This window comes from Cebus imitator, unplaced genomic scaffold (assembly GCF_001604975.1).
Source record: "Cebus imitator isolate Cc_AM_T3 unplaced genomic scaffold, Cebus_imitator-1.0 Scaffold88, whole genome shotgun sequence".
In the NCBI taxonomy this organism is placed as follows: Eukaryota; Metazoa; Chordata; class Mammalia; order Primates; family Cebidae; genus Cebus; species Cebus imitator.
In genome coordinates this window covers 1,913,756-1,927,324 of record NW_016107403.1, presented here as the reverse complement: position 1 = coordinate 1,927,324, position 13,569 = coordinate 1,913,756, and the positions used below count along the sequence as shown (strand labels likewise).

Genomic DNA, 13,569 nt, shown 5'->3' with positions numbered 1-13,569 from the left:
TTTAGAAAAAAACACAAGAGCTTTATTGTTCTTAACACCAGCGGCAGCGGTCTCCGTAGGACAGGGGAGTGAGTTCTGTTGACTGACAGGGATAGGTGGCTCCTACTTGCTGGCGATGAGCGGGTTCCGCAGGACCACAATTACTGAGTCCCCGCGCAGGAACATCTTGGAGATGTAGCGGTCTTTGTTGACTGGCTTGGACTTCTTCTTGCCCTTGCTGCTCTTGGGTACCTCAGTCCACATCTCCTTCACGTTCTCCAGCACCATGTTGCTGTGCCTATCGAAGGCCTTCACACAGCCCAGGAGTTTCTTATTGTTGCGGCAGTTGATGAGCACTTGGGTGTTGTTCTTGACAGACTGAGTGAGCACAGAGAGTGGACCCGTGTTAAATTCCTCCTCCTCTCGCTTCTGCAGCTCCTCTGGGGTCATCTCACTCTTGGCTTGTTGAGGAGGCACATGTTGGTCACTAAGCTCTCGGTTCACTCCAGTTTCCTCCACGTTGCTGCTCTACTTTTTTACTTTTCATTAAGATAATTCACTTTACTGATATTCACATCTCTTCAAGTTCTCTGCATGCTCTTAGACCCAGGTCATTTAGGCTTTGCTCCATCCTTCCCCAAGGACTTCTCCCTTGGCTCCCCAGCCTGAAACATGCTGAAGTTATTCTCATACCAAAATATGTTTCCCAAAGTCTTATCAATTGCCTCTTCCTCTCCACACTCTGTGTGCTCTGGTTTATGACCTATTGCCTGGATTTTAGAGTAGGCTTATAACTGATCTCCTTGCTTCCCAACAGCTTGCAGAATGATCTTCCTGAAATAGTCTAATCAGGTTGCTTCCTTAATTAGAGCTACTTCAGAGTTCTCCTTCACCCACAGGATGTCAAAGCTCCTCAACAGGGCAAGCAAAAGCCTGGGAGTAACTGACCCTTTTCCAAAACCACTACCTCCCATCCCATTTGACCATCCTCACCTTGCCTATTAAAAATCCTGCAACATCTAACACGATACCATCTATCTGAGCTCTCCTTTTGCTCTCCTCTGTCTGAATTATCTTGTTTTTGCCTGGCTAACTTCTTTATCCTTAACCTTCAAGACTCAGGATATCTGCATTTAGGAAGCCTTTTCTGACCATTATCACCTCAGTGCCGACCCAACATTTTGCTGAGATATGGTTTTCTCCTCTGTGCTCCCAGTATTACCCTATAAATAACTCTACCAGAGAACTTAACAGATTGCAATGACATGTTCTCATGTCTGTCATTCACTCCTTAAGTGCGGGAACTTGCAACTAGTAAAAAATAAGTGCTAAATGCTCAAATGTTTGTTGACATAAAGTCTGGATCTCAGATGGAACATTTTAATATAATTGGTTCCAATTTAGGTGTTTAGACTTTGGTTTTAAAAAAACATGAACTGGACCTTATAGTACTGGTATTGTTACTTTCATTTTATGTTGAAGGCAAACAATACACTTGATAGCTTTTATCATCTAGCACTCACATTCCAAAAACAACGAAAAATAGCCTAGATGATTAATTATTGTCCTTTATCATTGCTTGTAATTTTATAGATTTTAGCTAGCATGTCTGTGGGTGACATGTAACTTTTTTCCTTCTCATAAACTACTACTATTTTGCCATTATCAGTGTAGCCAACTACCTCCCAGACCTAACAGTATGTGTTTTGGAATCTTTGATTTCCTGTCCAAATAGTATTCATTCCCCCTTTATCCATGCTGAAGGAGCTTTATACTTTGTACATAAAAGAGTATCATTTCCCCAAAAGCCCCTTTTTCTTCAAACTCAGAAATCAGAATACAGCTTCTCCTGGTCAGCTCCAGATTCAGGATTCCCACATGCCACTTTTTTTTTTTTTTTTTTCCAAAAGAAGTTTCAAAAACTTTGCCCAGGCTGGAGTGCAATGGCACTATCTCAGCTCACTGCAACCTCTGCCTCCCGGGTTCAAGCAATTCTCCTGCCTCAGCCTCCTGAGTAGCTGGGATTACAGGTACCCACCACCATGCTGGGCTAATTTTTGTATTTTTAGTGGAGATGGTGTTTCACCACATTGGCCAGGCTTGTCTCCAACTCCTGACCTCAGGTGATCCTCCTGCTTCGGTCTCCCAAAGTGCTGGGATTACAGGTGTGAGCCACCATGCATGGCTGCCACTTTTATTTTATAAAATTACTGTCAAGAATCACCTTAGTCTAGCCGGGCGCGGTGGCTCAAGCCTGTAATCCCAGCACTTTGGGAGGCCGAGGCGGGTGGATCACGAGGTCAAGAGATCGAGACCATCCTGGTCAACATGGTGAAACCCCGTCTCTACTAAAAATACAAAAAATTAGCTGGGCATGGTGACGTGTGCCTGTAATCCCAGCACTCGGGAGGCTGAGGCAGGAGAATTGCCTGAACCCAGGAGGCGGAGGTTGCGGTGAGCCGAGATCGCGCCATTGCACTCCAGCCTGGGTAACAAGAGCGAAACTCCGTCCCCCCCAAAAAAAAGTAAATAAAAATAAAAAAAAATAAAAAAAAAGAATCACCTTAGTCTTTCCCCTATAGAAACTGATCTTGGAAAAATATCCTTTGTTTTCCCATGCTTATGTCTTGGAAGTGTTCAATTCTTTGTAGAAATAGCATTTCACACCATGGCAAAGTGGTTTAGAAACAAGACATACTAATTCACCTAAGTATTTATTTATTTGGCTCTAGGAAGAATTTGCATGAAAATGAGCCTGTATGGCAGGTACAGAATGTACTGTAACAGCACCAGAGAGGTACATCCTCTCTCCTCTACAGAGCCTCAATGTTTAATACATACATGTGACTTTAGTCATAAAACCACATAGTCCAGGAAAAAAGGAGCCCTTTAGAAAAAAAAACTCAGTTTAGAATGACTTTCAAATTGACCATTCCTTTTCATATACTTAAATTCAAATAACAGATACATTCAGAGGCCCAAATGTTGGCATAGAATAAAATCATGTTCATTTATTTTTTTCTGCATCTTAGAAGGCATAAAATTAAATATGTTGAATGTAATAAATTCATCCATACAAGTGCAAGTCTCCAGGTATAATGCATTTTATGGCAGATTTATTATTTTAAAAATGTACCAGTAAATCAAAAAAGAGGGAGTATGTCCATTTAACTTTTATTGAAGTGTATGTAGGAGGTCTTCAGAAATCAAATGTGAGCATGAAGATATGGCCAAACATAAAATCTATCAAATTCAGTGAAAAGTTGCTGACTTTAAATAGTAGTTGTAAGAATGACCAATATATATTCTTTGTTAACAACCCCTCACTCTACAGTAAAAAAAAAAAATAAAATAAACATTCAGTAAACATTCTTTCCTAAGGTAGTTTCCCTTATATAGCAGTGATTTATCCATTTCTTTGTATACACAAATCTGTTGAACATACCAATCAGTGGTTCTCACAATCGAAAAATAAAAGCACAAAAAAGTTTACACTCCTGTACAGGTAAATAAAAGATCACCTTGAATTAAACTGGATCTCCTTAAGAGCATAGTATAGTTTCAGTTTCATTACCTATTACATAATTAGTTTCTTACATACAAATATTGACATATTTGGCTTGTGCTTCGAAGCCTTTGTGTCTATGAAGTCCATGTCAACGCAGCTCATAATTAGAAGTCACTGGGGAGTTCTTTGCTGCTGCTGGGTTTAACCTGATCGTGCATTAGAGTCTCCTCAGCACCTGTTGTGGCCCTGCACACCTCTGGGGCATCATCAGTGTCAGGGTCCAAGCCTTCAGGGCAGGGAAGTTTTAGCAACTCTTCACGAAGCTGAGCAGTGTGACGCTATGCAGGATAAAAGGACTTATGTTAGAACTTTAAATCCTCTAGCACAACATCAATTGAGGCAGGAATTGGATTTTAACAATGCCCAAAGCATTAAGCCCACAAATATTTACTGAGCCCCTCCTTGTGCAAGCCACTGTTATAGACACTTGATATAGCAGGTAGTAAGCAAAACTGACAAGATACCTTTAGGGCATCTCTAAAAATCAAAAAACAAACAACGACGATGACAAAAACTGACAAGAATCCCTAACCTCAGAATAACTGATGTTGCTGAAAAGACCTCAGTAACATAGCAGTAGATACTACCCGTGCTCCCCAGCTGTCACAAAAATAGCACTACTGAAGACTGATAGGACATTATTTGTTAGAAACATATATTCTTTTTTCTTTTTCTTTTTTTTTAATTTTTCAGATGGAGTCTTGCTCTGTTGCCAGGCTGGAGTGAAATGGCGTGATCTCAGCTCATTGCAGTCTCCACCTCCAGGGTCCAAGTGATTCTCCTGCCTCAGCCTCCCGAGTAGCTGAGACTACAGGAGTGTGCCATCACACCCAGTTAATTTTTGTATTTTTAGTAGAGACAGGGTTTCACCATATTGGCCAGGATGGTCTCGAACTTTTGCCCTCATGATCTCTCGCCTTGACCTCCCAAAGTGCTGGGATTACAGGCGTGAGCCACTGCACCTGCCCTAGATACATATACTCTTTTATTTTATTTTGAGATAGCCTTGCTCTGTCATCCAGGCTGGAGAGCAGTGGCACAATCCAAGCTCATGCAGCCTCAAGCAATCCTCCCACCTCAGCCTCCCAAGTAACTGGGACTACAAGCATGAAGCACAATGCCGACCTAATTTTTTTTTTTTTTTTGTACAGATGGGGTTTCACCATTTTGCCCAGGCTGGTTTCGACCTCCTGGGCTCAAGCAATCCACCCGCCTTGGTCTCCCAAAGAGCTGGGATTGCAGGTGTGAGCCACTGTGCCTGGCCTATAAACTCTTTTAAATTAAACACTGTAATCCCTTGACTTCTCATATATGCTGATTCTGGCTAAATGTTTTTGAGAGAAAAGTACATAAATTAAAATAAATCCACTGATACTTTAGCAAATGAAAACAAGTATTTATCAGGTAGTAGGCCATACATAAAATATCTGCACATGTTCACACTAATTTTCTCACTTAATGCTCCAAATAAACCTTAGAAAATAATTTTATCATTAGAATTTTGTTTTTGTTTTTATGAGACAAGGTCTCACTGTGCCACCCATGCTAGAGTGCAGTGGCATGATCTCAGCTCACTGCAACCTCCACCTACCAGGCGCAAGCAATTCTTGTGCCGCAGCCTCCCGAGTAGCTGGTATTACAGGTGTGCACCACCATGCCTGGCTAATTTTTTTGTGTTTTTTATAGAGATGGGGTTTCGCCTTGTTAACCAGGCTGGTCTAGAACTGACCTCCATCAATCCACCTGCAGGCCTCTCACAGTGCTGGGATTACAGGTGTGAACAACTGTGCCCAGCCTATCATTAGAATTTTCTTAAAAATTAAGTTAAAAAGAAGATATACAGAGATTAAATAAACTTTGTTTTGCTCTACATTGCAATTAGCAAAAGGATATAGGCATGTTAATTGGGAGTGGCTGGTTGTCTACAAATGTAAAGATTTGATTCATAATTTTCTGGAAAGAAATGATCTTAATCAACAAAGGGCTTTTAAAATTAAGTATGTCAATAACTGACCTTGAAAATTAGCTAAGCAACATTTACAGAACAATTTTATGTATGAGGCACTGTGTTAAATGCCAACAACATAAAGGCAATAAGTAGAATGAGGATAATAAAATCTTTACAATTACAGAGTCTAAAATTCTAGCTGAAATTATAAGACATAAATAGAAAAAAATAACTATATCCTTGCAGCTACTCGCAATGTTTCAAAGTACCTTTACATGCTGGTAAGTGAAAATTTCCCTTGCCTTGATTTCCCTTCCACTGTGAACAATAGGTGAAAACACTAACCAGGGAAGGAGAAAGAAAAATATGACAAGAATGAGGACCCAACCGGGCGCGGTGGCTCAAGCCTGTAATCCCAGCACTTTGCGAGGCCGAGGCGGGTGGATCACGAGGTCAAGAGATCGAGACCATCCTGGTCAACATGGTGAAACCCTGTCTCTATTAAAAATACAAAAATTAGCTGGGCATGGTGGTACGTGCCTGTAATCCCAGCTACTCAGGAGGCTGAGGCAGGAGAATTGCCTGAACCCAGGAGGCGGAGGTTGCGGTGAGCCGAGATTGCGCCATTGCACTTCAGCCTGGGTAACATGAGTAAACTCCGTCTCCAAAAAAAAAAAAGAATGAGGACCCAGTTAAGGTTGGGGATTGATCTAGTTTGGATATATGTCCCTGCCCAAATCTCATGTTGAAATTGTAATCCCCATGTTGGAAGTGAGAAAAATGGGGATCATAGGGACAATTTCCTCATGGATTGGTGCTATCCTGAGATAGTTAATTATCACTAGATCGGATGTTGTAAAGTGTGGCACCTCCCACGCCCCTACTCCTTCTTGCTCCTGCTTCACCTTCTGCCATGAGTAAAAGGTCCTTGAGGCCTCTTCAGAAGTGGAGTAAATGCCAGCTCCATGCTTCCTGTACAGCCTACAGAACCATGAGCCCATTGAATGTCTTTTCGTTATAAATCACCCAGTCTCAAGGATTTCCTATAGCAGTGCAAGAAAGCCTAATACTGTACAGGGATACTATGATTTTACTGGAGAGTCAAGCTGAACAACTACATACTTTTTCTTCGTTTTTTTGAGATGGAATTTTGCACTCTTGTTGCCTAGGCTGGAGAGCAATGGTGCGATCTTGGCTCACTGCAACCTCCACCTCCCAGGTTCAGGGGAGGCCCCAGCCTCCCTAGCAGTTGGTACTACAGGCAGGAGCCACCACATTCAACTAATTTTTATATTTTTATTTATTTATTTATTTTGAGATGGAGTCTCACTCTGTCACCAGGCTAGAGTGCAGTGGTGCAATCTCAGCTCATTGCAACCTCTGCCTCCCGGGTTCAAGTGATTCTCCTGCCTCAGCCTCCCAAGTAGCTGGGACTACAGATGTGTGCCACCATGCCCAGCTAATTTTTGTATTTTTTAGTAGAGTTGGGGTTTCACCATCTTTGCCAGGCTGGTCTTGAACTCCTGACCTCAAGTGATCCGCCTGCCTTGGCCTCCCAAAGTATTGGGATTATAGGCATGAGTCACTGTGCCCGGCCAATTAAGTACTTTTCTTGTGCAGCACTCAACAGCAAATGTATAGTTAAAATAATAGAATGTTGGATTAATTCAGAGATGGAAAATTCCAGGTGACAGTGACACAGAAGAAACACAGTAAAAGGCTGTGGGATATAAGGAAGACACTGAATGAAAAGAAGCTGGACTTGGGCCACTAAAGTCTTATATGAGTGAAAAACATATCTAAACACACATTTGGGGAGGATCAGTCTGGTAATGCACTAAAGAAGGAACTGAAAAAGGGGAGAACCTGGTATAACAAAGCCGGTCAAACAAAGCTGTGGGAACTCAACAGAAATCATGGGTTGGGGAGGAGGGCAATCCCATCATGAAGCAACACTGACAGGACCTAGTACTGGCCAGGGGTGCTGGATGAAGGATGAGATACATAATATCTCAAGATTCTAAGACAGAGAAAAATGGTTTAAAATCAAGTAAAATTAAGTAAATAGAAGGCTAGAAAACTCGATTTGAGGAAAATCTCCTTTAAGGAGATGATGACAGGGCATCTAAGTAAAAAACATCAATAATACAATTCAAGAGAAAGCTAATAGCTGACAGCAGTAAAAGAGTCACTTTTAGAGAGTAAATGGCCAAAGTCAGGGTTATAGAAACAATGAAGGAAAAACAGAAAGAGAGAAAAAAATTGTTCCAAAGGCCAAAAAGTAAGCCTTTAGATAAACAATCACTCAGAAAAAGAGAAAAATGAAAACACACAGAAAGAATTAAGAAGAGTGTAAGCAGAAAAGTCAAGATAGTCTACAGATGAAAAGTATAGTACAAAAGACAAGCATTAGACAAATGTTATGACTGTTTTAACCAGTAGGCACAGGGACTTAGAAACGCTTATACTGAAATGATCTAATATAGTCATCAGTCAGGCAGGGTGTGGTGGCTCACTCCTGTAATCCTAGCACTTTGAGGGGCCGAGGCAGGCAGATCACTAGAGGTCAGGAATTCGAGACCAGCCTGGCTAACATGGTGAAACCTTGTCTCTACTAAAAATGCAAAAATTAGCTGGGTATAGTGGCAGGCAACAAAGCAAAATTCCATCTCAAAATAAATAAATAAATAAAATAAATAACAAAAATAAAAATACAAAAATTAGCCAGGTGTAGTAGCAGATGCCTGTAATCTCAGCTATTCAGGAGGCTGAGGCAGGTGAATCGCTTGAGCCCAGGAGGTGGAAATTGCCGTGAGCCAAGATCGCGCCACTGCACTCCAGCCTGTGCGACAGAGAGAGACTGCATCTCAAAAAAAACAAAACAGGGTTCCATGAAGTGAAATTTAAGCTGAAAAATGAATGGAGGTGAGCAAGCAGAAGAACTGAAAAGGAGGGGAAAATGGAAACCATATGTAAAGGCCCGTAGGAGGGAGGGCAGACGAAGTGAACAGAGAAGTGAGCCGGGGTCACTGGCTTTGAGAACTGAAGAGAGCGTAACTTTGTTAAAATGGAAGTCAAACTGCAAAAGGTTGATTAGTAAGACAACAGTTAAAAATGGAGGCAAGAAGTGTCCATTGCTGTAGTCTGATGATGAAAGAAGACAACCTGTTTTATAATAACAGTGGCAAAATAGAACTAGCTTAGAGAAATTTTCTGCAAATGTTTTTCTCTTCTTAAAAACATTTTTATAGTGAAAAAACTCAAAGATACACAGAAGTGGGCAGAATAGTACAATGAACTCCCATGTATCCATCACACAGCTTCAACCATTATCAACTCATGGCCCATCTTCTTTCATCTAGATTTCCATGCTTTCCCCTTCTCATTTTATTTTGAAGTAAATCCCAGACATCATACACTTTGTCATTCACAAATATTTCTGTACATATCCTGAAAAGACAGGGATCCTTTAAAAAATCACAACTAAAGAACTAACAAATCCTTATCGTCATCTAGTTGTTTGAAGACAGCTTTAAAGTTAGAAGGAGTCAGAAGAAATAGAAAAACCTGAAGACAGAGAAAGGGAGGATACTGGTGGAGTATGAAGAGCAGAGATGAGTAAAGACATTCAGATGCAGAATAAAAGGAAAGCTGTTATAAAGAAAGATCTCCATCGTAGACAAAAAAAAAAAAGTCTTCCAGACCATCACATTTTACATTTATATTCTGTGAATGTCCAAATTGAAAACAACTGATTGTCTGCCCTAACACAGCCACTGACACCATCAGCTGTGGGAGAATCTGCAACTCACATCTCTCTCATTACTCCAAGTAATAAAATTCTGGAAGGCAAGAGGCCTAGAGAAAGACTAGGGAATAATAGAAATCCTTCAACTCTGACACGGTTGCTCATGCCTATAATCCCAGTGATTTGGTTGGCTGAGGTGGGAGAAGCACTTGAGCCCAGCCTAAGAAACAGGGTAAGACTCCATCTCTACAAAATTTAAAATAAAAAAATTTAGCTGGGCATCGTGGCACCTGGCTATAGTCCCAGCTACATGGGAAACAGAGGTGGGAGAACTGCTTTCGTCCAGGAGTTCAAGGTTACAGAGTTATGATGCCACCACTGCACTCTAGTTCAGGACAACAGAGTGAAACCTGGTCTCAAAAGAAAAGAGAAAAAGAAAAAAAAAAAAAAAGGCATTCATTTCATTTGCCAATGAAAGTAAATTTACCAATGGAAGTAAAAAGGACACTGTCTCCTTGCTCAGAAAAAAAAAAAAAAAAAAAAAAAAAAAGGCATTCATGGAGCACATCTTGTCATCATTATTTTCAAGGAAGTTTACAAAACTCTTGTTGACTCAGTCCTTGTACCCACTTTTCATTTTAGGAACTGTCAATCTACTGTCAAAAAAAGTAATTTACCAGGCCTAGTGGCTCACATCTGTGATCTCAGCACTTTGGGAGTCTGAGGCGGGTGGATCACGAGGTCAGGAGATGGAGACCATCCTGGCCAGCATGGTGAAACCCTGTCTCTACCAAAAATACAAAAATTAGCTAGGCATGGTGGCGTGTGCCTGTAATCCCAGCTACTTGGGAGGCTGAGGTAGGAGAATTGCTTGAACCAGAGAGTCAGAGGTTGCAGTGAGCCGAGATGGAGCCACTGCACTCCAGTCTGGTGACAGAGTGAGACTCCGTCTATTTAAAAAAAAATCTTTTCTATAGACTTTTGAGTAACAATTTATTCCTCTGAACTTAAAATAAGTTTTATGTTTATTTAATTCCCTCCGTCCTATTAACTTCTGATAGACATGGTGACATGGTTCTGTCAATAATTACATAATTCTTTTTTTTTTTTTTTTGGCTGTTAAAGACATTCAGTTTTATTTATTTATTTATTTTAAAAATTGCATTTTATGTTTTGGGGTACATGTGAAGAATGTGCAAGATTGTTGCATAGGTATACACATGGCAGCGTGACTTGCTGCCTTCCCTTCAACTATATCTGGCATTTCTCCCCATGCTATCTCTCCCCAACTCCCCACCCCCCACTGTCCCTCCCCTATTTCTCCCCAACAGACTCCAGTGTGTGTAGTGCTCCCCTCCCTATGAATGAGAACATGCAGTGTTTGATTTTCTGTTCTTGTGTCAGTTTGGTGAGAATGATGGTTTCCAGATTCATCCATGTCCCTACAAAGGACACAAACTCATCGTTTTTGATGGCTGCATAATATTCCATGGTGTATATGTGCCACATTTTCCCTGTCCAGTCTATCATTGGTGGGCATTTGGGTTGGTTCCAGGTCTTTGCTATTGTAAACAGTGCTGCAATGAACATACGTGTGCATGTGTCCTTATAGTACACAATTCTTTTTTTTTTTTTTGGGAGACGGAGTTTCGCTCTTGTTACCCAGGCTGGAGTGCAATGGCGTGATCTTGGCTCACCGCAACCTCCGCCTCCTGGGTTCAGGCAATTCTCCTGCCTCAGCCTCCTGAGTAGCTGGGACTATAGGCATGCGCCACCATGCCCAGCTAATTTTTTGTATTTTTAGTAGAGACGGGGTTTCACCATGTTGACCAGGATGGTCTCGATCTCTTGACCTCGTGATCCACCCGCCTCGGCCTCCCAAAGTGCTGGGATTACAGGCTTGAGCCACCGCGCCCGGCCCCTTATAGTACACAATTCTTAAAGCAACAAGGCTTGTCTTAGAAAGGCTTACTCACCTTTAGAGCTGCTGCATGATGAGACATAGTCCTGCCTACCCGCTTATCACTGCTGTACTGCTGAATGTCCGCAATCCACTCCTCACATTGGGCCATTATCTCAACTCTTTTCAAGTAAAAATGTTTGTATATAACCTTGAGAAAAAGTAAGCAGGAGAACAAGCAGTGTTTACAGTCAGAATTTAAAAAGACACAGTATATGACATTACAAAGAAATGAAATGTATTATAAATATATTTAAATAAATATATTAATATATATAAATATATTTATTTAAATATATTTATATATTATAAACATAAATATTTAGACTATAACAAATATATTTAAATAAATGAATATACAGACACTGCAATGTTTTTCTGTCCATAAAACTCAATTTAGTCAACTCCATATCATTAGCAGGGAAAAAAATCAAGCTCATTATTTGAGATGACATTTGTTGAAATACGTACATATGAAATTTATAGCAGAAAAGAATGTACAATCCTGGTCAGACACTTGGAAAATTAATCTTATCCAGAGACCACAAGACACATATATGATACAATATATTCAGAAGGCAAATGCAAATAAATAAGTAACCAGGAAAAAAGGATTTTAAAAGTATTGACAACAGAGGAATTTCTGCCTTTAAAAGATAACTCAAAGAACACCTAGATAAGTATATTCTAAATGCCAAAGGCATTCACACAGAAATCTGAAGGGATCCCCAGAAATGGCACTATACTCACCTGCTTAATTTTATCTTCTGGTTAATTTATAGTCAGGATTTTATTTTAGGAAGTTAAATTTCCTTATTATTACTGTGGTTTACATTTGCGATTAAAAAAAAATTCTCTCTTTGAAAAATTCAGTAAAATTTCTACCAACGAATAGTAGTAACAGTGTATTTCTAACAAATTTAAATTAGAAAGCAGTTATCAATTTGGAAATATTACTCTGCATTCTGGTTGAGGATTGCCCAGGAAGCATATCTTCCCTAAAGAACAATCAATCAAATCTACAAAGGAAAAATCACTAGAAAACTCTGGGAACGAATGTCAAACACCAATACAACCCTCACCATATTTAACAGTTATTGGGTTTGAAGCCTCTGGGATACAAAAGTTAAGTACGACTCGGCTGCCTTTAAATGAAGAACCATGATAACAACAGAATTAGACGGGAAGTGAGTGTTTTTAAAGAACAACAATAAACAAAAACAAAAAGCCCAGGGCATTCAGAGTAGTGAGTGGCATTTGATTAGGAAAACTGAGAAAGCATACATGGACAGGGAGTGGCTCCTTTAATGCAAGGTAGTTTCTAAAGAATAAGAAGGATGATTGTCTCAAATGATACACATTTGCTTTTTGTAAAAAGTTATCCCCTTTTCTGAGTTCCCTGTGTTTATCCTTCCTGAAAAAAATAATATGCATAAACCAATAAATTCCTTTTTTTTTTTTTTTTTGAGACAGAATCTCACTCTGCTGCCCAGGCTGGACTGCAGTGGTACATACGATCTTTGCAAAAATAAAGTATCCAACTTTGTCATTCAAAGGACACTGGCATATAAATTTACTTAGTAAAAGCAAAAGCCAAAGAAAAAGAAATATTAATCGATGCTATCTGATGAAGAGAGAGGCTTCATAGTATTCATGCAGAATATTTGCAGTTACATTAAATATCAATTTTATGTCAGTTAAATATACCATTTTTCTCCTCTAAAATGTTAACCTTCCAGCACAACTTTAAAAATTCATGATCAAGTGAAATAATTTTAAAAAAGAAAAGTGTTTCTGGACACAATTACAGCAGGTTGTGATGCTAAAGTAATTTGATGTGGCAGATGAAAAGTATAATTGTATTTTGGCATACTATGGGGAGACAACTAATCATACGCAAAGAGCTACACACACACACACAGCCACAATCATACTTCAGGATGAAGTGAAAAAAAAAACCACTTCAATATATTAAGACAGGTTTTGGAAAGTCATATTTTTTTTTTTTTTCCTAAAGAAAAGGAAATGTGGCTGGGCACAGTGGCTCACACCTATAATTCCAACACTCTGGGAGGCCAAGGCGGGCAGATCACCTGAGGTCAGGAGTTCGAGACCAGCCTGGCTAACATGGTAAAACCTGGCCTCTACTAAAAAATACAAAAATTAGCCAGTTACGGTGGTGTACACCTATAGTCCTAGCTACTCGGCAGGCTGAGGCACGAGAATCACTTGAAACAGGGAGATGGAGGTTGCACTCCAGCCTGGGACAGAACAAGGCCGTGTCTCAAAAACAAACAAACAAAAAGTCATTTTCCTTTTCTCTTACACACACACACACACACACACACACACACACACACACACAC

General features: G+C 40.1%; 2 protein-coding genes across 2 annotated transcripts in view; both read right to left on the bottom strand.

Annotated features, from left to right (window-relative positions):
• Nucleotides 1–502, bottom strand: LOC108308842 (small nuclear ribonucleoprotein Sm D2-like). The gene has a single exon (XM_037740746.1). The coding sequence runs from the start codon at nucleotides 427–429 to the stop codon at nucleotides 103–105; it is 327 nt and encodes a 108-aa protein (XP_037596674.1). The 5' UTR covers nucleotides 430–502; the 3' UTR covers nucleotides 1–102.
• A 2,172-nt stretch (nucleotides 503–2,674) lies between these two features.
• Nucleotides 2,675–13,569, bottom strand: part of BIRC6 (baculoviral IAP repeat containing 6) — a 262,197-nt gene continuing 251,302 nt past the window's right edge. Inside the window, exons 73-74 of the mRNA XM_037740766.1 lie at nucleotides 11,220–11,354; nucleotides 2,675–3,825 (exon numbers count right to left, since the gene is read on the bottom strand). Coding sequence (XP_037596694.1) covers nucleotides 3,652–3,825; nucleotides 11,220–11,354 — 309 coding nt within the window. The 3' untranslated portion in view covers nucleotides 2,675–3,651. The remainder of the gene's footprint in view (nucleotides 3,826–11,219; nucleotides 11,355–13,569) is intronic.

Bases quoted from the DNA above. Each gene is read 5' to 3' on its own strand.
- LOC108308842 (XM_037740746.1), bottom strand. From the start codon at position 429: ATGACCCCAGAGGAGCTGCAGAAGCGAGAGGAGGAGGAATTTAACACG.